The 26,676-nt window shown below is 45.7% G+C and overlaps 3 protein-coding genes and 1 long non-coding RNA gene across 4 annotated transcripts in view; all 4 read left to right on the top strand.

Annotated features, from left to right (window-relative positions):
• The first annotated feature begins 6,680 nt into the window (after nucleotides 1-6,680).
• Nucleotides 6,681-9,341, top strand: LOC124665052 (zinc finger BED domain-containing protein RICESLEEPER 2-like). Its single transcript, XM_047202459.1, has 3 exons — nucleotides 6,681-8,749; nucleotides 8,832-8,913; nucleotides 9,010-9,341. The coding sequence occupies exons 1-2, from the start codon at nucleotides 6,689-6,691 to the stop codon at nucleotides 8,895-8,897; spliced, it is 2,127 nt and encodes a 708-aa protein (XP_047058415.1). The 5' UTR covers nucleotides 6,681-6,688; the 3' UTR covers nucleotides 8,898-8,913; nucleotides 9,010-9,341.
• Nucleotides 9,342-10,173: 832 nt separating this feature from the next.
• On the top strand, nucleotides 10,174-10,788 carry LOC124665054 (histone H2B.1-like). The gene has a single exon (XM_047202460.1). It carries the CDS (start codon nucleotides 10,199-10,201, stop codon nucleotides 10,655-10,657), a length of 459 nt encoding a protein of 152 aa, XP_047058416.1. The 5' UTR covers nucleotides 10,174-10,198; the 3' UTR covers nucleotides 10,658-10,788.
• A 1,883-nt stretch (nucleotides 10,789-12,671) lies between these two features.
• LOC124659762 lies at nucleotides 12,672-13,365 on the top strand. Its single transcript, XR_006989684.1, has 3 exons — nucleotides 12,672-12,788; nucleotides 12,873-12,961; nucleotides 13,039-13,365. It is a non-coding gene; the product is annotated as an uncharacterized LOC124659762 (long non-coding RNA).
• A 5,490-nt stretch (nucleotides 13,366-18,855) lies between these two features.
• LOC124664095 (probable LRR receptor-like serine/threonine-protein kinase At3g47570) overlaps nucleotides 18,856-26,676 on the top strand; it is a 16,316-nt gene continuing 8,495 nt past the window's right edge. Inside the window, exon 1 of the mRNA XM_047201693.1 lies at nucleotides 18,856-18,997. Coding sequence (XP_047057649.1) covers nucleotides 18,856-18,997 — 142 coding nt within the window. The remainder of the gene's footprint in view (nucleotides 18,998-26,676) is intronic.

The following is a 26,676-nucleotide window of genomic DNA, read 5'->3' as shown; positions in this document are numbered from 1 at the left end:
ACCATCACAAAGTGTCTTACAATTGCCATGAACAAGTCACTACTCAAACAAAGACATAGAGGTACAATACATCATGGGAAAACGATAGATTGCCTCACACATCAAGTTTGCCAAGAGATTACAAAGTGTTAGATGAAGATGGTGTTGTTGTAGATGGTGATGAAGATGATGAAGGTGCTGATGATGCCCTCACCGGAGGGGGGTGGAGTCCACCGAAGGTGATTCCGGCAGCGTTTCCCCCCTTCGATCTCCGCCGTCGGTGTCCTGCTGACTCTTTATTTTCTGAGTTTGATATCCGCCGCCGTAGCCTCGATGAAACCCTGGGGGGTCGTATATATAGTGGTTTTTAGGGTAAAAAAGTCGGTTCGCGAAAATATGAGGCAAAACGGATGCTCGAGGCGAGAAAGAGGGTGGGTGGTGCACCCAAAAGGGGAGGGCGCGCCACCATGGCTCTTTCCCAGTCTGTTGATCTCCTGGTGGCCCACTTAAGCTCATTTTGTTCGTCTCGAAATTTTCGAAGCGTGGACGCTGTCTAACCCTTTTTCGAGTCCCGTAGCTCCTGGAAAGTCAAAAACACTAAGGGTGTGTTTGGTTCTAGAACAAGAGGGGATGTAAGGGAATGGTTCCATTCCGAAATCATGGAACGGTTCCGAACCCGTGTTCGGTTCGGAAAAAAATCGAGGAACGGAACGGTTTCATTTTCTGTTCGGTTGGGGGAATTGGGAGTGGAACGGAATAACCATAATCATACCTAAAATGCTAATAATTTGAGCTTAAACTTAATCTTCCATCTTAAAATTGTAATTAACGGATCATGTGGTAAACGTGATAAGCTACTCTCAAAGAAACAAATAAAAATAAATTGTAATTAGCAGATTATTTTGGCTCAAAATATTTGCACATATGCTAAAATCAAATTACACGCATGCTCGCGCCGCTGCCCACGCGTGCTCGCGCCACCACCTGCTTCGCGCCGCCGATGGCGCGCGTGCCTGGCCGCCTCCTCTGCCGCGCATGCTTGGTCGCGCCGCCGCCGACCGAGCTCCCGCGCGTTCCTGGCCCAGCGCCGCGCGTGTTCGCGCCGCCGCCTGCGCGCCCGCCGGCCGAGCTCCTGCGCGCCCCTGGTCCCGCCGCGCATGCTGGCCGCTGGGAGCTGCTGCGCGCGTGCTGGCTGTCGAATAGCGAGGCTAATTTTTGTACTTAGCGAACCGTTCCTCGTCATCCGGCAAATTCGGTCGCACGGGTCGGTTCCGCATATTAGGGGAATATTCCCTTCCGTGGAACCAGTTGGTTCCGTTCCTCGTAACCAAGCGAACACCCGAAAGAGTGAAAAGTGCGGAACCGTCCCGTTCCGTTCCTCTAGATTCCAGAACCGAACACACCCTAAAAAGAGGCGTTTTCTACCAAACAAAATTAGAGCATGAGGAAAGAGAATTGTTTAGAAAATCCCCTAAAACATCATAAAACATAAAAAAGAACATTATATAGGATGCAAATATATGGTAACATGTTGCAGTAAAGTGCAAAGTTCATGTATGCATTTTACATGCATCAATATATTAATTTATTTAATAAAAATAAGGCATCTCCATCCTAATTGGGCCCCTCCCGGAAGGGGAGCCCATTAAGGGGGTGGCCAGCCACCCCTGGGTCAAGAGGGGGACGACTAGGCCAAGGAAATGGGGTGTGCAGGCCAAGGTGGCTGGCCCCACGTACCACCCCGTCTCCTTTACTCCTTATGTTGATAGACTTCGTTAGCCATATCCCCATCATCTTTCATGGCTTGAAGCTCCCCTTCAGCACCATGACATGTGCGAAACCTTGATACTAGCATAGATCCCAACACTTTGATAGCACTCCATGCAACACTCTTGGTTGAGTCCAAGAAACTTGGGTAATTTACTGCAACAAAGATCATCTAAGTAACGAGATGATGAGATTGTCATACCCTTGACGAACATGAGCGGAAAAACGGTTGGTTTATGAAGTCCTTTTCGTGATCCAATTTGATCCAGCACCACAACGGGCATCACCACCGAGATTAACACACATACGCCTTGGTGGCGTCTCCTTCTTGATCCAACAAGAGAGAGATAGAGAAGTAGATGTGATCTGGGCCAGCAACAAGATGGGGTGGTGGCTATGGTGGAGGGTCTCGAGGGTATAGCTTCACTAAGCAGCGCACGAGGACGAGGTATAGCCCGATCCATAAAAGTTGTCGTTTTGGATACCGTTATACATTCTCCAAAATGTAAATTTGACTGTAATTTTCTATTACAATTTTGTTCATTTTTGAAAGAAACAAGTTATATTGAATATACCAATAAAGATTTGCACGTACAACTTTCAAGTATTATTCAATATTTCCCTTTACTAGTTGAATGCCCGTGCATTGCTACGGGTTCTTTAAATTTCCTTTCTTCGTCACATAAATTTTGAAAACATCTCGAAATTGTGTAACACTTTAAAGTGCATTTAAATGCATTTGAGAAAAGTATGATATGCTCATGGGTGGAAAAGTGCCACTCTCAAGAATCAAGCCAAAGAATTTGTTTAGACATTTCAGTCTATGCCTATTCATGTAAAAGCATATGTGTCAAACATATATTATACTTCATAGTAATAGAATATTAAAGGAAAGATGAAAAACATCCATGCAATGTAAATGTTAAAAGGAGGAAACATGTATACCAGGCTCAACCAAAGTGACTATGACAAAGTTGCTCAAAAGAGTTGCTTTTTTTTGGTAATCTGTTATATGCTAGTACAGAGTTGAAGCATTCATAGAGTTCATGCCATACCTCTTTATAGAGCTGGCTATGAGCAGACCCTTCTCCATCAGGCACTGCCTCAGTACCACTATCCCTTCCATCTAATCATTCGAATCACTGTAGAAACTGCATTATATCCTGAATCATTAATCTGATTTGATTAACTGAACTATAAGTCTATAACTTGAGTAGTAATTCGGTGAAAGTCTGCTACATGCCTACATGTCATACTGAAGATTTATCTGTCAAAACAAAACATAATTAAAATTCCCTGAAATCTTATTGCCATATAATTGTTGATTACATTCAAACAAAAACATAATACAAGGTCCTTGAAATCGGATAAATGCATCAAAATCACGCCACATCATCACAAGATGCAAATGAATGAATATCTTAATAATGCTATCTACCCTGAAATGCTTCAAATGCTACTGATCTTATCTGATAATGATACAATGATATGACCGATTTGATTTCTGCTAAGTAAAATGATGTCATGAGAATGGGGGGACAAAAATAATAGTACAGACCGTCTGTATAAAAAGAAAATATGATAACACTTGATCTGGGGGGGCATCTGCCAATACCACACGCATCAACTTACTTCGGTACGATAGGGACTTTTGAATCCAGGTATGTGTTGTACTTGTACCACATGATTCTGCCGCCAAAGGCCAAAGAGGAGACGTTGGCAAACTGGCAATAGAAAATTTAAGTAGGTGCTAGATCTGTGTGATAGATGACTTGACAGACTAATAAGTATTGTGGAACAAAATACTTCGAGATAAAATATTGCATAATAGAGCTTGTAAGTATTAAATGAAATAGTTTCCACACAAACTACAGGGAACCTCACGAATTGCAAGGTGCAGTTCGGACATGAAAAATTCCCAAACAATTTTGGTAAATTTATTTAGGATATTGATACAAAGTTCAGGTTCCCATTGAACAAAGCCTAAATCAATTTTTAACGCTTTATACTAAGCATCACGTATACGATGTTAAAATCATGTATTTCATACACTGGAATAAATTATCTCTCTATATATATAAAGCTTACAACGTACCATTATACTTGGAAGCGGTATCATGCCCCATTCTGAAATAAATTTCATGAAACCAGAACCTGATTTTTCGTCCATTATAAACCAGACCATATCACAGTGGCATTAATTTCGTCCATTATAATTTTTGAGGGTTTGGCAGTCATTTTCCACAAGAAAAAAACAACTAATATCCTTCATGTCATTTTCCACAAGTATGAACTCCGTATTGTCATAAAGAACGACTTTAAAAGTTCTACATATTTGCGTCAAAGTACTTCGAATTGTGCATAAAGATGCTTAATAGAGAAAACAACTACATTTAAAACCATTAAAGTATCGGATTGACAAGGAAAAGCACAATTTCAAATATATAAGATCCTTAACAAGATAATATAATTGATTGACATGTTTCCTGTCAATCGTAGCTTCATTGAGCATTACTAACTTCAATGCACAATAAAAATTGTGGAGAGATACGCCTCACCTTGGCATATGTAAAGGTCGCAAGAATAATGATTTACGTCATTTGATCCTTCAGCACCGTGTTTAAAAACAATAAAGGAAAGAGTTAGTGCTACCATTTTAGGAAACCGTTTTGAAATTCACAGATAGGTCAGAGCAAAGAATTCACTTCCAAATACTCGTGCCATTGTGACAACTTAACAAAGAGGGAAATGGCATGCATCTTTGCCGATGCAATCGCCACCAAAAAGCTAATGGAGAAGGGCAAAAACTGGAACAGCAAGACCATGATACACATAGATCTAATTCAGGTGTGCTTCTTAAGAAAAGATTAGATAGAGTGCTGATTGTACGATTGTAGCCGATGTACAAATTTCTCAATTGAATAAACCACAATATTGCTAATACTGATTGTTACGCGGCATGCATACTAAACAGCAGGATTAACCTGGATGAGAAAAAAGCACTAACCTGGACCACACCCTAGCGTTCTATACATCCCAGGACGTGGTTGCTTTTGCCCTTCTCCATTAGCTTAACATTGGATGCAAGAAAAAATATTAGACGCAGGAGACAACGTACCACGACTAACCATCACAGGTTTTTTTTTTTGAACGACCATCACGGGTATTTGCTTGAACTTGAAGGGGAGGAGCTCCATGGATTATGTAGGCGGCTGGGCATGCTGCCGTCGTGCAAGCCCATGGCCCCTTCAAGGCTCCAACTTCGCACTTGCCCTACTCCTTCTCCCCTTTGCTGTCTCCGGCAACGTCGATCCCATCGTGCGTCAACATAACGAGGCTTGGGTGGCGATGATTGTGGGCTGCGTTGACGGCGTATGTCGCATGCGGCGTTGACGGCGAGGGAGATATTAGCGGCGTTGACGGCGTATGTCGCCTGCGGCACGTCCCACGATGGAGAACCGCTTCCAACCACATAGAACTCGCGCACGTGGCTGAGCACGCCGCGTGCGTATAGCGCCGTTCCGGCATGTAGGTCATGGTCCGATTTAGCACTGCCACCAGCGAGGACGGCGATGCGGTAAACATGAGGAGGGGCGCGGACGGAGGCGGTGTATGTGAGATCTGAGATGGGATCCAACCGCGGCAGTGCGCGGCAGAACCTTCCGAGCGAAGCGAGACGTTGGTCCCTTGTGGTCACGCAGTGAAATCAGCTTGGAAAGATTAATTTGACCATTAATCTCGCATCAAATCCTCGATTGATCGTTTAGATTACCGTAATTGGTGGCTTGATTAATATACTTTCTTAACCGGTGTTTGCTTTCCTAGTTGTGATGCACTCTTAAATGAGATGTAATGGACGCGCACAAGGGGTTGGACGGATACGATTTTTCCAATATTTGGTTGGTGTGTTTGAGACGGATTTAACGGTTGAGATTTCTTCAATGTTTGATGTCAAAGTGATACACCATCCCCAACTCCAATATAATAGTAAAGAAAAGTATTGTTCAACCTACACTTTCGTAAGCATTAGGGCTGTCAAAAAAGTTCGGGCTCGACAAACTGTGCGAGCTTGACTCGCTAACAGCTCGGCTCGTATTCGACTCGAGACTATAACAAACCAAGCTCGAGCCTGGTATCAAGCTCGCGAGCTTAGTCGCGCCGAACTCGAACAGTTCGAGAAAGCTCGTTATGTTGCGTATATACGTGAAATTAGTATGGTGTGGCGCTCTTAGAATTTTAGATCCCGCGCTCGTCTCTATTTTCTCAGGCCCAACAACAAAAAGCCCATATGCGGGAGTTCAATCGTCGGCAGGAGACGATATATTTCCTATTGGAATCACCGACGATCACAATCCCTTAATTCCAGTCTCCTCCAACCTTTCCCCTGCCTCATTAGCCGCCAGAGCTAGGTAGGGGCCTCGTAGGAGATGGTACCTTCGGCGCCGCCACGCGTGATGGTGTGAATCCGGCGCCGCTCCTGCATCGACTCCGGCATTTTCTTCCTGCAGCTTGAGTGTGAATCCGCCCTGCATCGGCTCGTGACGGTGTGAATCCGCCCTGCTTTTTTCTGTTGGTACGATTTACATCTAGCCCTTATTTGCACTACCGATTAGCAGCAACTACAAGTGAGCAAGATGAGAACGAGATTCATCTTTTTCTACAACTACAAGTTTAGTCTAGTCGTTGTGTTACGGTTCAGATGGAAATGATTCATCTCTTCTACTACTACATCTAGTTAGGTTCTGCACGGACTGTGCACCAGTTTAGCCTAGTTGTTGTGTTACGGTGAATTATCTTTCCTACAATTACAACGTGAGATTTATATTTCCAGTGAATAATCTTGCTTATTTTTCCAGTGACTTATTTACCAGTGAAGTTTAATACTTTATATGTCACTGAAATTCGAGATGTCTTCTGACTTATTTTTTCACTGAAGTTGGAGATGTCTTCTCCTGAAGAATCACACGCCGCTGATGCTGAGTCGCTGTTAGCAAGAACTGAGATGGGTGGACATGAAACCACAGAATCAAAAGATGAGCAGGAAAAAGTAGTGGATGAGATAGATCCACCACAGAAGGCAACCAGGGCAAAGAAATCTGTCGTTTGGCGGTTCTTCGAGGAAGTTAAAGTCCCGTCAAAGAAAAGGAAAGGTGAGACTGAAATAAAAGGTAAGTGCATGGCATGTGGAAGCCTATTTGCAAAGACGGCCAGTGGCACTACCTCTCACTGGATGAGGCACTTGAATACATGTGATCTGCACAAGCACAATGAAAAATCGAAGCAGCAAAAGATTATCAATTATCGAACTGAAGAAGAAGAGGAAGTTGAAGGTGATGTTGAAACTCCTGCTGTTGTTAATCCTGGTCATTGTGATAATGCAAAAATTCGTGAAATTATTTGCAAGCTTATCATTGTTCATGATATGCCTTTTCGTCTTGTGGAATACAAATGGTTTAATATTTTGATGAAGGCATTAAATCGTGGTTACAAGAAGATGTCTAGAAATACTATTAGAAGTGAATGCATGAAGCTCTATGAATCTGAAAAGGACATATTGAAGAAGTATTTCAAAAATGTTAAGAAGATAAGCCTCACATGTGATCTTTGGACATCTAATCAGACAATCTGCTATATGAGTCTAGTTGCCCACTATATTGATGCTGATTGGAATATGCATTGCCGTATCATTAACTTTATTGAGCTAGAACCTCCTCATAGTGGTGTGGTGATTTCAAATGCTTTGTATGACTGTTTGGCTGAATGGAAGATTGAGGACAAAGTTGCTAGTATCACGTTTGACAATGCTGCGAGTAATGATCTGGCTGTCAAGTTCTTGCTTGCTAAGTTCAAAAATAGAAAGGCTCTTTGGTTTGAAGGCAAATTTCTGCATGTTAGATGTTGTGCTCACATTCTGAATCTGGTTGTCCAAGATGGTCTTAAGATGATTGAACATTTGACTGATAAAGTTAGGGAGACTATCAAGTATATCAAGAAATCAAACAATCGGTTCTATAAGTTTCAGAATGATATTGATTCTCTCAACATTGGGCGTAGTAAGGGAATGGTTCTTGATTGCTGCACTAGATGGGGTTCAACCTTCAAGATGCTTGATTCTGCTTTCCATTATAGAGCAGCAATTGATGCTTATGCTTCAGGAGATGCAAACTATAGGTGGCAGCCATCCGAGGAAGAATGGTTGTTGTATGAACAAGTGAATTCTATCCTTGGCGTTTTTCATGAAGCTACGAAGGCATTTTCTGGTTCAACTTACCCGACCTCTAATCTTTTCTATCCTCACATTGTCAACATTAAGAAGATACTTTGTGGGTTGAAGAAATCAAAGGAGGAATGCCTTGCAGCAATGGCAGATGCAATGGAGGATAAGTTTAACAAGTATTGGGGGCCTGAATGCAACACATTGTTTGCTATTGCTACAATTCTTGATCCAAGATATAAGATGGATATGATTAAATACACATTTCCTTCTTTATATGCAGAAAGTAAAGTTGCTGAAAAACTAACATCTGTTGAGGCTACTTTGCATGAATTGTATGCTTTATATGAATCTGAAAATAACAAAAGCATGTCAACATCAGCTAGTAATGGGTCCACTTCTCAGTGCACCAGTACATCTGCTGGTAGTTCTAATACGGCTTTCTCTATTACTAGCCAATATCAAGAGTATATGAAAGCCAAGAAGGCATATCAGCCCTCAAAGTCAGATTTGAAGAAGTATTTGGATGATGATGTTGAGAATATTCCTGATGATAAATTTGATATACTTGGTTGGTGGAAGATGAATGAACTAAAGTATCCGTTAGTAGCAAAGATGGCCAGAGATATCCTCACTATTCCCATTACTTCAGTCTCATCAGAGTCGGCTTTTAGCACCGGTGGTCGAGTGATTGATGACTACCGTAGCTCTTTGCTCCCATCGACGGTGCAAGGTTTGGTCTGTACCTCAAGTTGGATTAGAGGAGGCCACCACAAAGAGAAGGATGTGGTAAGCATATATGCATTTTTTTGTTCTTTATACAAAAAATTACAGTTCTGTTGTATAATCAAATTTTGTGTTTGTTGCACAGGAGGATGATGCCAATTCTATCCCGCTGGTATTAGTTGAAGCAGATTCCATAGTGGGCAGTAATTAGTCACTTCGGAGATATGGTGAGCTCTTTTGTGGTTCCGTAAAAAATGTGTTTGTCAAGGTTAACCTGAAGCATTTGTTTCATTTGATAACCTCAAAGTGAATTTTCTTTTCAGGTACCATTTTCTATGAATAAGTAAATAAAGGTGATCCTACCAGATGGAGTGGAAACTGAAGCTGGCAGCAACGTCCTTGCACTTCTCTAGAAGCTGGAAGCCACGACATGTAGTTGCACATCTCTCTGGATTATTGAGTGATCTCTTAGTATTGCAGTATTGCTACGTGGGACTTCCACATATATATTAAGATTGTGTTTATTATGCAATTTAGCCGTATTGCCGTAAGAGTGCTACTAAGATATTTGTAGTGGCTTGTTGCCACCGTATTCCTATTAATCTATTATGTGAGACTATGCCATTTTGTGTTGCAGTGATGTTAAGCTTTACCATGTTCTTGCTATGTAGCTAACTGCCCATCTTTTTTATGCACTAATTTTCTTTAACGAGCTTCAACGAATCGAGCTCGAGCCTTGTCGAACTTTGGTCGAGCCGAACTCGAGCTTATATGTACGCTCGAAGGTTAACTCTGGCTCGCTCGAGCTCGGCTCGAGCTTGTACCGAGCCCGAGCCGAGCCTACCAGTGTTCGCTCGAGTTCGGCTCGTTGACAGCCCTAGTAAGCATATCCATAGTAAAAAAAAGTGGAGCACAAAGTTGCACAATGTGCACATTTAGTCATCAATGTTAAAGTACATATAAAATAATCATATGGAGGTACACGCAAGTTTTCGATCACCTAAATCGTGCTTTTGGTCGCATTTTATTTGAATGAAATTAGGAAGTACCATCTCACGGAAAAGATCTACAAACACAAATTCTCACATGACTTGCCTGCGGCTCGGCATCATAGAGTTTCTATCACTGGCAGCTGGGCCCTGGTGCAGTGACCTCCAAAATTTCAGTTCCCGCCAGAGAGGAGTCCTTCCAGTTGCAGCACATCTGCACATGCGCGCGGCCGAAACAAAACCCATCGCTCGCGTTCTGCTCCCCGCCCACTTCTTCGCCACGTCAGCGATCCGCGTCGAAACGCATCTGGCCCGTCCATCTGGGACAGCAGCGAACGGCTGGAATTACTTGGCAGCACCGATCCGCGGCAATCCCCCTTCCACCAATCAGCGTCCACCTCCTCTTTTCTATATAATGATTCCGCCCCCTCCTCATTTCCTCACATCTCATCTGCAACCAATTCACCACCTCTTCTCCCACCTTCCAGCGACCTCTCTTCCCGTCGAAGCAGCAGCAGCATCCATGGCGCCGAAGGCAGAGAAGAAGCCGGCGGAGAAGAAGCCAGTGGAGGAGGAGCCTGCCACCGAGAAGGCGAAGAAGACGCCCGCCGCCAAGAAGCCCAAGGCGGGGAAGAGCCTGCCCGCCGGGAAGACCGCCGCCAAGGAGGGCGGTGAGAAACGGGGCAGGAAGAAGGGCAAGAAGAGCGTCGAGACCTACAAGATCTACATCTTCAAGGTGCTCAAGCAGGTCCACCCCGACATCGGCATCTCCTCCAAGGCCATGTCCATCATGAACTCCTTCATCAACGATATCTTTGAGAAGTTGGCCGGCGAGTCCGCCAAGCTCGCCAGGTACAACAAGAAGCCCACCATCACCTCTCGGGAGATCCAGACCTCCGTGCGCTTGGTGCTGCCGGGGGAGCTCGCCAAGCACGCCGTGTCTGAGGGCACCAAGGCCGTCACCAAGTTCACCTCGTCTTAGATTGTTCTGTCCCCTTGTGGCTGGCTGACAGATTTGATGGTAGTCTGTAGTTAGCTGTGTGAGTTTGTTCTTAGTGTGTGATGTCGCAAGAACTGTGCTCGTTCTGTACGAAAATCACTCTGTTTCTCTATCTCAAGAAATAGTAATGGTGCTACCTTAATCTGATTCAATGATGTTTGCTTGTCATGCTCAATTCGTCTTTGTGGTTTATGTGACAGTACACTGGTCACACTTTGGGTGTCAGCTTCTCATGCTCCTTGTTTTATGTTTCGGTATGCCGATCTGTAAATCTGCCAGATGCAGCCTCTAAATTTCCAGATTTGCCTTGCCCTTTCCTGAATTTCCTGTTGATGTTTCTGCCGCTGGATAATCCTCTGTTCCATCGCAGTGCACTGAAAATCGTTGCCACATGAAACTATGTATTTCTTCAGAAACCACGATCCAGATTGTTCTGGCTCCTAGAAACCAGCGTGTTGCAGTTGCGATCGGGCATTTTTAATTCTGCTCTGGATAGGTTTTGTCGTGATTTCAGTTAGCACTGGTCTCTCCTCAAGCCTGTAGTTTGGAGCCATCCGTCTCCTTGTTCCTTATATCTTCTGGTTGCTTGTTTGTTTCGACATTCAGGTGTACTCTGTAGTTAGATGTTGGACTGTGATGTTTATATGAACTGTGTTTGCCTGTGGGAACAACACTGTTATTTCAATCTGGTTCTTCTCGTGTGGTGTCCCTATGAGTTTGGGTCCTGTGCGTGCACTGTAATCCTCTTTGGAGCCACAGCTCGTTATTCCGGGCTTCGCAATGTAAAAAATGAAGGAAAGGCCGCGACGCGAATCGCCTTCCGTCGCAGAATATACTCCACCGTGCAGTTGGGATTAGGCTGCCGGAGGTAACTTTCAGGAGCGGGAGGCAAACTTTACACACGGAAAACTTGGTCGGGATTTTAGTTTTGGTCGACATCCCGAGCTGGATCCTCCACGCGCTCGTCCAGTCCGGCCGCCCACACGTCGCCGTCCGGGTCTTCGACCACATGTGCGCGCGGGGCCTCGCCCCCGACGCGGCGACGCCCACGCTTGCATCGTGCTCCTCACCATGCTCGCCAGATTCCGGATGACGGCCACCGCGCGCAAGGTGTTCGACGATATTGCGCGCATCGGGGTCGCCATGAACACGCACGTCCGCAACGCCATGCTGCACGTGTGCCTCAAGGTAGGGGACGCCGCTCCCGCGGAGGAGCTCATGACGAGAATGGACACGGCCGGCCTGCCGCTGGACTGCTTCTCGTTCAACACCGTGATCACGCTCTACCTCAGGAAGGGGATGGAGATGATGTGAGAGCATGAGCAGATGGTGAGCGAGGGCGTCGAGGCGGACATCTCTCACTGTCATAATCTTTGAGTTAAGCGCGTGATCCTTACATCACAATACAAAACAGTCAGCGTGCAATAAACCAGTGACTAACTCTTTATACTACTTCAGTGGTCATTTGGGCCACATCAGTCTATACCAATGATGTCTAATTTGTATGTCTGCAGGATTTTCCCCCAATTATAGTGCATTTTCATCGCTGGTCGATGCTTTCTACAAGAAGAATAACACAGATGCAGCTCTACTCATTCCTGATGAACTTATGAAAAAGAGGTCTTCCACCAGATAAATCAGTACACAGGTCTCTGATAGTCTGATCCCAAGGCTTTGCAACAACTGCAACAAGGGCTTTGTTTATCTTGCACAAAAAGTACTTCACCAAATGCAAGGCAAAGGTTTAGAAGCTGACTGTCTTGTGCATGTTTTACACTTGCATGCGCACAACTGGCTGCTGCTTCAGATACACTGAACGAGATGGCTAAGAGGCTATGGGAACGAAAAGGATACAATGAGCATGTTCTCGGTTTATGCCATTGAAAGGGGCCTCATTGGGACGAGTGTGTACAAACTGATGCGCCAAGCAGGGCTAAAACCATCGGAGCCTGCGGGTAAGAATGAGTAACATGCTGCCGTTTCAAGATCGAGCTTGCCCGCGCCTGCAAAATGAGAGCTCGTGGGCTTATATACTTGTGGAAATTTCATGGACCATCACACAACGGTCCCCTCCCTTAACCTTCTGTCATGCAGGGGTAGGAAATACACTCTGGTAATTTTTGACATCTCTTTGTTTCTTGTTGGTCAACTGTATATCGATCATGTGTGTTTACTGTACATCTAAACTTGTTTTCAGCTACCTTCTGAATTGGCATCACGTCTTGTTGGTATGGGAGCAATACCACAGTTCAGGAGGCAAACACACCTTGTTATTCTTGCTCACCGGTAAGTACCGCGTCCTCTTCTTTCCCCCTAAATTTCGAGGGTTCTAGATTTTTGGTTCTGACTTCTGACAGGGTAAGTTTCAGTTCTTGGAGACATTCAATCACGGCCGGGTAGAGTTCTGCAGTGTGATGATTAGGAAGCTGCCATTTAATCCTTTGATATACTGATGTGCAGAGTTTTTATAATTTTTTTAAAAGGTACAAGTAATGTGGCTGTACTTTGCAATTTTCTGAATGTTAGGGTGTGAGCCTGTGGTTGCTGCTTGTCTTAAACGCCCGGATGAGTTTGCAATTACATAAACAATTACTTTTTTTCTGCGGGTATAAACAATTACTTCTTAGCTCTGGTAGAATCTGAAGAGCTAGTACTACACTTGATCTTCAGTACCTGTTTGCTAAAGGGTCAGCTAGTGATGATTTTAAGCATCTGGAGTAATTTTGATCCTTATAATTGTATGCTTAAGATTTGATAATAACAAATTCTGCATATTCTTTGCCTCAGATAATCCCTGTGACGGTTACACAATAGGAGGTAATTAAAGCCTTACGTTTTCTCTTGTTTATTTTTCCATTTCATTTCTTGCTCAGTGTTTTTGCACAACACCTAAATGCTTCTATCGAAAGCTTATGATGGCACCTATTTGCACTCGAATATTACTGTAAGTACACCATCAGTGCACGGACATTTTGGCTGGTATATTGAACTTGAACCTGATTATTTCCTGGATTGTTGATCGACCTAGTAGATACTTTGAGAGCCAAACAAAGCTCCATTTGGTGTGCTCCAAGGACATGTGTGTCCCAAAGCTCCATTTGGTGTGCTCCAAGGACATGTGTGTCCCTGATCGACCTAGTAGATTCTCTCTCTGCATTTGCTTCCGTCGCAGTTCAGAATATGTGTTCCTGTACACATGGTGTTTTCAGTATCATTTTTAGCTGGGGTCCGTAAATCCATTTGTCCCATATCTTAGTTAACCAACTACCAAGTTAGAATGAGCACTGATGTGCATGTGCTGGTTCCTTATGATTATAGATACTAAGCTTGGTGTTTGTACTACTTCCACATCCACTAATTTTTTTGTGTTCCTTGGACTTCCAATGTTTCATTACTATCATCTAACAATGTCCTGACTGTTATTGACAGTGACTAAACTAAATCTATAGTAACAAAACTGGAGCAACCCACTAAAGGTATTTCTCTCAACATGCAAGGTGTCCACCTCACTAAACCCTCTATACCACTCCTTCCATGTCACCCAGCCTAGCACTTATATCATTCAACATGCAATACTTCCATCTCAACATATTTTCCATGTCACTTTCTCAAAGAAAATCATAATCAAATAACAATTAATTACCATCACCATCAACTACTAGCAGATATCTTATGTCTCCAGTACGTGTTGTCTCCTTCGCCTGCCTCCACTTACCGATGATCTCTGCCTCCTGTGGCCACAAATGGGTTCTATTTATTTTCAGTGCATGCCAGATTTTAATCCTTTGCAGTGTCCTCAACACTTTGGTGGCAGCTCCTCGTAATCCCTGACAGCGCATCCGGAGACTATCTTGCTAGCTCGCTCCAGAAAAACCTCCAGCGACAACTTTCGGGTGTTTCGACTTTCGACCTTGCTTCCATCGTTGGTCAACATAGTCCCCAAGGTCTCTCTCCCCACAATGCAGTATATGTTCTCGATTTATTTGTTTTCCTCCGTTTCATTCTTTTTGTTTGTATTTTAACTTGATCTGTTAACTGAATAATGAGGTTGTCATCATATTTGTAGGTCTGGTCTGATGAAATATCATCAATGATCCAACTAGGCTAATTCTAGCTGCTGAACTACAAACCGGCTGGGCAGCTATTCGTGGCTTCCATCATCAGTTCGGCACGTTGTCGGCAAATTGTTTGTCAGTTGCCTTTGGTGATATCCAACTCTTGGTACAGTGCATACTATATCTGCAACATAATTTAAGGAGACCGGGGTCATGTCCTACCAATCGAGATATCGAGTGACGAACTGTTGGTGACGTGTGTGTTAATGGTATGTTTCACTGTACCCTGTATTTAAGGTTTATTGTACTCTTCTACAGCTCAATCTTTCAAGCATTAGGAGCTTTCTGTCAACTTGAAAGAATTGTTTCTGGAGACATGGGCAATGTGTAGATGAATCCTGCCGCAATAGCAAAGAGTTGCAAAAGAAGCATTCGTAAGGTCTTCAGCAATACGGATTGGATCCTTTTTTTCGAGAAAACGCAATGACATTGCGTTTCATTTCATTGCAAAGAAGAGTTGTTTACAGATGTTAGCCACATAGGTGACTTACAGATGCCAGAATTCAGTGTACATCCCAGTCTGTGGGTAGGATATCGCGAAGGCCAGCCGCACCAGCTTTCGCCCAAAGCGTCGCTTCTACTCTAAATTGCTCACACACGCGCTGGACCGGAGGTCTCTCTCCCTCAAAGACGCAAGGGTTTCGATGCTTCCAAATGAGCCAAGGGATGAGCAGCGTGACAGTGGCAAGACCCTTGCGCATTTGCTTCGGAGTTGCTTGCCTCGCCAAGATCCACCATTCGCTGAGCGAGGGCTCATTGTCAGGTGGCCTGCAGGGGAGCCTAAGCAATGCCAAGGTGTCATGCCAGACATGCCTTGATAAGGGGCATGCTAGCAGTAGGTGTTCAATCGATTCCGGTTCCTGATCGCATAGGAGACATCTGGGATGGTGTTGTAGGCCGTGTCTCTGCAGCCGCTCTGCTGTCCAACATCGGTCCTTGTGAGCAAGCCAGTGGAAGAACTTTACTCGCGGCGGCGCCCAGGTTCTCCAAATCAGTCTCCATGCACCGCAGCTCTTGGATCCTTGGAACGTGCTCGAGTAGCAGGTCTTGGCGGAATATGTTCCGCTAGCACTCCAACGCCAAACCATTTGATCCGGTTGGTTGGTGAGTGTGAATTGCTCCACCTTCCTCCAAAGCAGCAGGTATTGGCCGAGCTCACGGATGCCGATGACCCCATGGATGTCACGAGCCCAGCGGTGCGCGAGTAGTCCGTCGGCGATCGACGTTCCCTTCCGGCGTCTCTTGGGGATGCAGGCATACAGTTCTGGTGCGATTTGACTGACGGAGCGGCCGTCGATCCAGCGGTCCTCCCAGAACCTGCCGGTCTGCCCGTCGTCGTCGGCAATCATGTGGGTGGAGGCGAAGAACAAGCAGCGCTCCTGCTGGGTGAATTGCAAGTCTAGGCTGCTCCAGGCTCTGTCTTGGTCGGTTCTACTGAGCCACAGCCAACGTAGGCGTAGCGCTAGCCCAGCCCTCTCCAGATCATGGACGCCGAGGCCTCCAAGTGAGATTGGCCGGCTTACAGTGCGCCAATTGACGTGGCAGTGTCCACCGCTAGCCTCGGCTCTTCCCTCCCAAAGAAATCCACGCTGTATCTTCTCCAACATCTTGATGATGCACTTTGGCGGCTGTAGAACCAGGATCTGGTGCAGGGGGATTGCAGCCAGAACGTCTTTGACGAGCGTGAGCCGGCCCGATCTGTCCATGAGCCTGGACTTCCAAGTTGGAAGTTTAGCCGCGGTCTTGGCCACCAGGGGCAGGAACTGGGCCCTGGTAGGACGCCGCAAAGTCAGTGGAATGCCCAGATAGGTCAAGGGCAAATCTGCTAACTGGTAGCCCAGAGTCGTGGTGATCACCGTGGCCGCATCCTCCTCGCAGTTCAGCAATGTCGCCGCGCTCTTGTCATAGTTGACTTGTAGGCCGGAGGCTCTGCCAAACAGCTGCAAGATTGATTTGACGGCATTGCCGTCGGCGACGGTGGGGTGGCAGAACATGACCACGTCATCGGCATAGAGGGATGCCACCGGGATGGTCTTGGTCGGGTGGAGAGCTTGTAGAATTCCGACAATGGCCGCGTGCGTGACCAGCCTCCCAAGGGCATCCACAACCAACACGAAGAGCTGCGGCGACAAGGGGTCCCCTTGCCGCAGCCCTCGACGGTGCCAGATCGGTGGCCCAGGGCAGCCATTCAGCAGGACACGCGTGCTTGCGGAAGAGAGTAGGATCGCAATCCAGTCCAGGAATTTGTCTCCGAAACCATACCGCCGGAGCTCCTCGAAGAGGAACGCCCAGGATAGCGTGTCAAAGGCCTTGGCGAGATCGAGCTTCAGCATGACTCTCGGCTCACGTAGACGATGCAACAGGCGCATGGACTGTCGGACAAGCACGAAATTGTCGTGTAGGCTGCGGCCACCGATGAAAGCGTTCTGGTTCTTGCTCACAAGGCTATTGAGCTTCGGGGCCAGCCTTAGCGATAGCACCTTCGCGACGACTTTGCCAATCAAGTGCACGAGACTGATGGGACGATAGTCGCCAAGCGTCTGGGTATCTGGGCGTTTAGGTAGCAGGGTGAGCAGTGCTTGGTTGATCCTATGGAATCCTCGTCCGCGTAGATCATCGAACCGGTGGAAGACGGCGAGCACGTCTTGTTTGACCACGGGCCAGCATGCGCGCAGAAATTCGGCGGTGAATCCGTCAGGCCCAGGTGCTTTGCGTGCGGGTAGGCGCTTGATCGCTGCCCAGATCTCGTCCTCGGAGAATGGCTCATCGAGCTCGGCTAGATCAGCGGAGGGCGTGATCAGCTGGTCGAGGTTTAAGGTGCAATCTCATACAAACTCCGTGCCTAGCAGGTCGTCGAAGTGCGAGAAAGCCGCCTCAGCCATCTCTGTAGGTTGGTCGAGCACGCGGTTGCCTACCGTGATACGGCATATCCTATTCTTCTGCCGGCGGTACGAGCACTGCTGGTGGAAGAACGCAGTATTGGCGTCTCCATCCTTTAGGTTTGCGATACGGGCCCGCTGGCGTATGATCGTGCGATCGAGCGACGCAAGGCCAAGGTGGGAAAGCTTGAGAGCTTTGTGCAGCCACGATTCGTGTGGCGTCAGCGTGCGGCCCTCCCTGGCCTTGTCAAACCAGAGTATGAGCTCACAGCAGATTGCCAACTTGTGGCGCACGTTCCCGATCGACTTGGCAGCCCAGCTAGTCAATTTCCTCGCAGTGGCCTGTAGTCTTAGCATCATTCGCTCAAAGGGGTCGACGCTCTGGACCGAGCCCCAAGCCTCTGCCACTGTTTCCTGGAAGCCATCGAGGCGCAGCCAAAACTCCTCAAAGTGGAACCGGCGGTGCGTCGGTGGCGAAGGAGAGCAATCCAGCAGAAGATGGCTGTGATCAGAGACGACGGACGCCAGGCAGCTCAGGCTGCACTCACCGGCAAGTTCCTCCCAGTCAGCACTGCATAGGACACGGTCAAGCAGCACCAGGGTGGGCGGATCTTTCCCATTAGTCCACGTATAGCGGCGGCCATTAAGGTACACCTCTTTTAGCGCTAGGTCGTTGATGCAGCGCCGGAATCTCCCCATCATGCGCCTGTCCAAACGATCGTTGTTCTTGTCCTCGTCCCGATATATCAGGTTGAAGTCGCCGCACAACATCCATGGGCCGGGGCATAGGGGGCGGAGGTCACGCAGTTCCAGGAGGAACTCGATCTTGTCGGCGTTCTCCTGCGGTCCGTAGACTATGGTGATCCACCAGGGCATGGTGCCGGAAGTGGTGACCTTGGCAGAGAGGGTGTTGGTGGTGAAGATGGGGTCGGTGATGGACACCGTCCTACTCTGCCACGCAAGGAGGATGCCGCCACAGGTTTCATCAGCAGGGAGATACGTGAAGTCGTCAAAGTCAGCGCCAAGTGTTTCCAGGATCAGGCTCGAGTAAAACAAATCGATCTTAGTCTCTTGAAAGCATACAATGGAGGCGTTAGTGGCCGCGAGCAGGGCACGGATGGTGATACGGTGTGCCTTGGAATTCCACCCGCGCACGTTCCAGATGACAATCTTAAGGTTTTCTAACATGGGGAACGGGATCGACGTCGAGTGTAGCAAGCAGCTACATCTGCAGCGGGCAGCCGGCAGCACCGTGCAAGGTGGCACTGCGGGATCCGCGGGAACCTCCCTGTCGACAATGGCGGCAATGGCGCGCAGGATGTCTAGCGGTATTGGCATCGCAAAGACCTAGTCGTAGGCTTTCATAGTTTCCTCCGTGATCTTCTCGTTGAGGTCGAGCAGTCCCAAGGTGCGCAGGACCTGGACGTGTGATACGTCTCCGACGTATCGATAATTTCTTATGTTCTATGCCATATTATTGATGATACCTACATGTTTTATGCACACTTTATGTCATATTCGTGCATTTTCTGGAACTAACCTATTAACAAGATGCCGAAGGGCCGGTTCCGTTTTCTGCTGTTTTTGGTTTCGAAATCCTAGTAACGAAATATTCTCGGAATCGGACGAAATCAACGCCCGGGTTCCTATTTTTCCGGAACCATCCGGAACACCCGAGAGCCGCCGGAGGGAAGCCTCGGGGGCCCCACACCACACCCCGGCGCGGCCGGAGGGGGGCCGCGCCGCCCTATGGTGTGGTGGCCCCGGGCCCCCTCCGAGGCTGCCCTTCCGCCTATTTAAAGCCTCCGTCGCGAAAACCCCGAGGCGAAGAACCACGATACGGAAAACCTTCCGAGCCGCCGCCATCGCGAAGCCAAGATCCGGGGGACAGGAGTCTCTGTTCCGGCACCCTGCCGGAGCGGGGAAGTGCCCCCGAAAGGCTTCTCCATCGACACCGCTGCCATCTCCACCGCCATCTTCATCACCGCTGTCTGCTCCCATGAGGAGGGAGTAGTTCTCCATCGAGGCTCGGGGCTGTACCGGTAGCTATGTGGTTCATCTCTCTCCTATGTACTTCAATACAATAATCTCATGAGCTGCCTTACATGATTGAGATTCATATGATGATGCTTGTAATCTAGATGTCATTGTGCTAGTCAAGTGAGTTTTACTTATGTGATCTCCGGAGACTCCTTGTCCCACGTGTGTAAAGGTGACAGAGTGTGCACCGTGTGGGTCTCTTAGGCTATATTTCACAGAATACTTACTCACTGTTATGAATGGCGTAGTGAAGTGCTTATTTATATCTCTTTATGATTGCAATGTGTTTTGTATCACAATTTATCTATGTGCTACTCTAGTGATGTTATTAAAGTAGTTTATTCCTCCTGCACGGTGTAATGGTGACAGTGTGTGCATCCGTGTTAGTACTTGGCTTATGCTATGATCACGATCTCTTGTAGATTGTGGAGTTAATTATCATTATGATAGTATTGATGTGATCTATTCCTCCTACATAGCATGAAGGTGACAGTGTGCATGCTATGTTAGTACTTGGTTTAGTCGTGTTGATCTTTCTTGCACTCTAAGGTTATTTAAATATGAACATTGAATTGTGGAGCTTGTTAACTCCGGCATTGAGGGTTCGTGTAATCCTACGCAATGTGTTCATCATCCAACAAGAGTGTAGAGTATGCATTTATCTATTCCGTTATGTGATCAAAGTTGAGAGTGTCCACTAGTGAAAGTCTAATCCCTAGGCCTTGTTCCTAAATATCGCTATCGCTGCTTGTTTACTTGTTTTACTGCGTTACTACTGCTGCGTTACTACTGCTTGTTTACTCGTCCTGGGCAAAGCACTTTTACTGGTGCCGTTGCTACTACTTATTCATACCACCTGTATTTCACTATCTCTTCGCCGAACTAGTGCACCTATTAGGTGTGTTGGGGACACAAGAGACTTCTTGCTTTGTGGTTGCGGGGTTGCATGAGAGGGATATCTTTGACCTCTTCCTCCCCGAGTTCGATAAACCTTGGGTGATCCACTTAAGGGAAACTTGCTCGCTGTTCTACAAACCTCTGCTCTTGGAGGCCCAACACTGTCTACAAGAATAGAAGCTCCCGTAGACATCAAGCACTTTTACAGGCGCCGTTGTCGGGGAGGAAAGGTAAAAAGGCACTCATACTCCGGTTCCAGGTAATAGTACTTTTCTGGCGCCATTGTGTTTGTGCTCGAAGCTATTTCCTTTAGATCCTGCAATTGCATCTTTTTGTTTCTTGTTTACACTAGTTTTGCATAATGGACCACAATGAGCTTCTTATTCTATTTCCTGATTTAAAACATGGATTGTTTGATGCGAAAATTAAAAAACCTATGGAATCTTATTTGCATGCTGGTAGTAATATTAGTATGAACGCTTTGAACACCATTGTTGATAATAATGTAGAAAGTTCTAAGCTTGGGGACGCTGGTTTTCATGATCTTTTTAGTCCCCCAAGCATTGAGGAGAAAATTTACTTTGATGATACTTCGCCTCCTATTTATGATGATTATAATAGTGGTCTTTTGGTACAACCTACTATGGAGAGTAAATTTTATTGTGATTATACTATGCCTCCTACACTTGATGAGAATAATAATGATAGCTACTTTGTTGAATTCGCTCCCGCTATTACTAATAAAATTGATTATGCTTATGTGGAGAGTAATAATTTTATGCATGAGACTCATGATAAGAAAGCTTTATGTGATAGTTATATTGTTGAGTTTGCTCATGTTGCTACTGAAAGTTATTATGAGAGAGGAAAATATGGTTGTAGAAATTTTCATGTTACTAAAACACCTCTCTATGTGCTGAAATTTTTGAAGCTACACTTGTTTTATCTTCCTATGCTTGTTACTTTGCTCCTAATGAACTTGTTTATTTACAAGATTCCTATGCATAGGAAGCATGTTAGACTTAAATGTGTTTTGAATTTGCCTCTTGATGCTCTCTTTTGCTTCAAATACTATTTCTTGCGAGTGCATCATTAAAACTGCTGAGCCCATCTTAATGGCTATAAAGAAAGAACTTCTTGGGAGATAACCCATGTGTTATTTTGCTACAGTAATTTGTTTTATATTTGTGTCTTGGAAGTTGTTTACTACTTTAGCAACCTCTCCTTATCTTAGTTTTGTGTTTTGTTGTGCCAAGTAAAGTCTTTGATAGAAAGGTTGATACTAGATTTGGATTACTGCGCAGAAACAGATTTCTTTGCTGTCACGAATCTGGGTCTACCTCCCTGTAGGTAGCTCAGAAAATTAAGCCAATTTACGTGCATGATCCTCAGATATGTACGCAACTTTCATTCAATTTGAGCATTTTCATTTGAGCAAGTCTGGTGGCCTAATAAAATCCATCTTTACGGACTGTTCTGTTTTGACAGATTCTGCCTTTTATTTCGCATTGCCTCTTTTGCTATGTTGGATGAATTTCTTTGATCCATTAATGTCCAGTAGCTTTATGCAATGTCCAGAAGTGTTAAGAATGATTGTGTCACCTCTGAACATGTTAATTTTTATTGTGCACTAACCCTCTAATGAGTTGTTTCGAGTTTGGTGTGGAGGAAGTTTTCAAGGATCAAGAGAGGAGTATGATGCAATATGATCAAGGAGAGTGAAAGCTCCAAGCTTGGGGATGCCCCGGTGGTTCACCCCTGCATATTCTAAGAAGACTCAAGCGTCTAAGCTTGGGGATGCCCAAGGCATCCCCTTCTTCATCGACAACATTATCAGGTTCCTCCCCTGAAACTATATTTTTATTCCGTCACATCTTATGCACTTTGCTTGGAGCGTCGGTTTGTTTTTGTTTTTGTTTTGTTTGAATAAAATGGATCCTAGCATTCACTTTATGGGAGAGAGACACGCTCCGCTGTAGCATATGGACAAGTATGTCCTTAGGCTCTACTCATAGTATTCATGGCGAAGTTTCTTCTTCGTTAAATTGTTATATGGTTGGAATTGGAAAATGCTACATGTAGTAATTATAAATGTCTTGGATAATTTGATACTTGGCAATTGTTGTGCTCATGTTTAAGCTCTTGCATCATATACTTTGCACCCATTAATGAAGAAACACTTAGAGCTTGCTAATTTGGTTTGCATATTTGGTTTCTCTAAAGTCTAGATAACATCTAGTATTGAGTTTTGAACAACAAGGAAGACGGTGTAGAATCTTATAATGTTTACAATATGTCTTTTATGTGAGTTTTGCTGCACCGTTCATCCTTGTGTTTGTTTCAAATAACCTTGCTAGTCTAAACCTTGTATCGAGAGGGAATACTTCTCATGCATCCAAAATCCTTGAGCCAACCACTATGCCATTTGTGTCCACCATACCTACCTACTACATGGTATTTATCCGCCATTCCAAAGTAAATTGCTTGAGTGCTACCTTTAAAATTCCATCATTCACCTTTACAATATATAGCTCATGGGACAAATAGCTTAAAAACTATTGTGGTATTGAATATGTACTTATGCACTTTATCTCTTATTAAGTTGCTTGTTGTGCGATAACCATGCTTCTGGGGACGCCATCAACTATTCTTTGTTGAATATCATGTGAGTTGCTATGCATGTTTTTCTGGTCCGAAGTAAGAGAGATTTACCACCTTAATGGTTGGAGCATGCATATTGTTAGAGAAGAACATTGGGCCGCTAACTAAAGCCATGATTCATGGTGGAAGTTTCAGTTTTGGACACATATCCTCAATCTCATATGAGAATAATAATTGTTGCCACATGCTTATGCATTAAAGAGGAGTCCATTATCTATTGTCCATGTTGTCCCGGTATGGATGTCTAAGTTGAGAATAATCAAAAGCGAGAAATCCAAAATGCGAGCTTTCTCCTTAGACCTTTGTACAGGCGGCATGGAGGTACCCCATTGTGACACTTGGTTAAAACATGTGCATTGCAAAGATCCGGTAGTCCAAGCTAATTAGGACAAGGTGCGGGCACTATTAGTATACTATGCATGAGGCTTGCAACTTGTAAGATATAATTTACATAACTCATATGCTTTATTACTACCGTTGACAAAATTGTTTCATGTTTTCAAAATAAAAGCTCTAGCACAAATATAGCAATCGATGCTTTCCTCTTTGAAGGACCATTATTTTACTTTTATGTTGAGTCAGTTCACCTATTTCTCTCCACCTCAAGAAGCAAACACTTGTGTGAACTGTGCATTGATTCCTACATACTTGCATATTGCACTTGTTATATTACTCTATGTTGACAATTATCCATGAGATATACATGTTATAAGTTGAAAGCAACCGCTGAAACTTAATCTTCCTTTGTGTTGCTTCAATACCTTTACCTTGATTTATTGCTTTATGAGTTAACTCTTATGCAAGACTTATTAATGCTTGTCTTGAAGTACTATTCATGAAAAGTCTTTGCTTTATGATTCACTTGTTTACTCATGTCATTACCATTGTTTTGATCGCTGCATTCACTACATATGTTTACAAATAGTATGATCAAGGTTATGATGGCATGTCACTTCAGAAATTATCTTTGTTATCGTTTTACCTGCTCGGGACGAGCGGAACTAAGCTTGGGGATGCTTGATACGTCTCCGACGTATCGATAATTTCTTATGTTCTATGCCATATTATTGATGATACCTACATGTTTTATGCACACTTTATGTCATATTCGTGCATTTTCTGGAACTAACCTATTAACAAGATGCCGAAGGGCCAGTTCCTGTTTTCTGCTGTTTTTGGTTTCAGAAATCCTAGTAACGAAATATTCTCGGAATCGGACGAAATCAACGCCCAGGTTCCTATTTTTTCCGGAACCATCCAGAACACCCGAGAGCCGCCAGAGGGAAGCCCTGGGGGCCCCACACCACACCACGGCGCGGCCAGAGGGGGGGCCGCGCCGCCCTATGGTGTGGTGGCCCCAGGCCCCCTCCGAGGCTGCCCTTCCGCCTATTTAAAGCCTCCGTCGCGAAAACCCTGAGGAGAAGAACCACGATACGGAAAACCTTCCAGAGCCGCCGCCATCGCGAAGCCAAGATCTGGGGGACAGGAGTCTCTGTTCCGGCACCCTGCCGGAGCGGGGAAGTGCCCCCGGAAGGCTTCTCCATCGACACCGCTGCCATCTCCGCCGCCATCTTCATCACCGCTCGCTGCTCCCATGAGGAGGGAGTAGTTCTCCATCGAGGCTCGGGGCTGTACCGGTAGCTATGTGGTTCATCTCTCTCCTATGTACTTCAATACAATAATCTCATGAGCTGCCTTACATGATTGAGATTCATATGATGATGCTTGTAATCTAGATGTCATTGTGCTAGTCAAGTGAGTTTTACTTATGTGATCTCCGGAGACTCCTTGTCCCACGTGTGTAAAGGTGACGGTGTGTGCACCGTGTGGGTCTCTTAGGCTATATTTCACAGAATACTTACTCACAGTTATGAATGGCGTAGTGAAGTGCTTATTTATATCTCTTTATGATTGCAATGTGTTTTGTATCACAATTTATCTATGTGCTACTCTAGTGATGTTATTAAAGTAGCTTATTCCTCCTGCACGGTGTAATGGTGACAGTGTGTGCATCCGTGTTAGTACTTGGCTTATGCTATGATCACGATCTCTTGTAGATTGTGGAGTTAATTATCATTATGATAGTATTGATGTGATCTATTCCTCCTACATAGCGTGAAGGTGACAGTGTGCATGCTATGTTAGTACTTGGTTTAGTCGTGTTGATCTTTCTTGCACTCTAAGGTTATTTAAATATGAACATTGAATTGTGGAGCTTGTTAACTCCGGCATTGAGGGTTCGTGTAATCCTACGCAATGTGTTCATCATCCAACAAGAGTGTAGAGTATGCATTTATCTATTCTCGTTATGTGATCAAAGTTGAGAGTGTCCACTAGTGAAAGTCTAATCCCTAGGCCTTGTTCCTAAATATCGCTATCGCTGCTTGTTTACTGTTTTACTTGCGTTACTACTGCTGCGTTACTACTGCTTGTTTACCGTCTCCGGGCAAAGCACTTTTCTCGGTGCCGTTGCTACTACTTATTCATACCACCTGTATTTCACTATCTCTTCGCCGAACTAGTGCACCTATTAGGTGTGTTGGGGACACAAGAGACTTCTTGCTTTGTGGTTGCGGGGTTGCATGAGAGGGATATCTTTGACCTCTTCCTCCCTGAGTTCGATAAACCTTGGGTGATCCACTTAAGGGAAACTTGCTGCTGTTCTACAAACCTCTGCTCTTGGAGGCCCAACACTATCTACAAGAATAGAAGCTCCCGTAGATATCAACGTGGGCACGTCTTTCTGTTGTAGGTGGCGCGGCAGTGCCCGAGGCTGCCGTCGTTCGCCTGGAAGCTGATCGGCCTCGTCTTGGAGAGAAGACAAGGGGGCGGCGAGGTCGCTTTCCGGGGGTAGGTAGGGCAGCACTCAGCTTGCCGGTGGCAGCGGTGAGGAACTCGCCCAAAGTCCAGGAGCTTGGAGGTGCTTGCTGCGGACGCGCGCGCTGGCGGCGGCGCATCACCACAGGTGCGGACTTGAACTTGCCCGGTGTGGTGGCGGCTTCTGCTGCATCTGGGCCGTTAGCCAGGGGGTGGGCTGGGCTGCATTGGGCATGGGTCTCCTCCACGAGCGAAGCAAGGGGCGGTGACTGTAGGATAACGTTGCATAGAAAACAAAAAATTTCCTACCGCGAACACGCAATCCAAGCCAAGATGCAATCTAGAAGACGGTAGCAACGAGGGGTTTATCGAGTCTCACCCTTGAAGAGATTCCAAAGCCTACAAGATGAGGCTCTTGTTGCTGCGGTAGACGTTCACTTGCCGCTTGCAAAAGCGCGTAGAAGATCTTGATCACGATCTCTTCCGGCGCCACGAACGGGCAGCACCTCCGTACTCGGTCACACGTTCGGTTGTTGATGAAGACGACGTCCACCTCCCCGTTCCGGCGGGCAGCGGAAGTAGTAGCTCCTCT

Source organism: Lolium rigidum, chromosome 6, assembly GCF_022539505.1.
Source record: "Lolium rigidum isolate FL_2022 chromosome 6, APGP_CSIRO_Lrig_0.1, whole genome shotgun sequence".
NCBI lineage: Eukaryota > Viridiplantae > Streptophyta > Magnoliopsida > Poales > Poaceae > Lolium > Lolium rigidum.
Note: the sequence above shows the minus strand (reverse complement) of the source record. Positions and strands in the feature narration are given on the sequence as shown.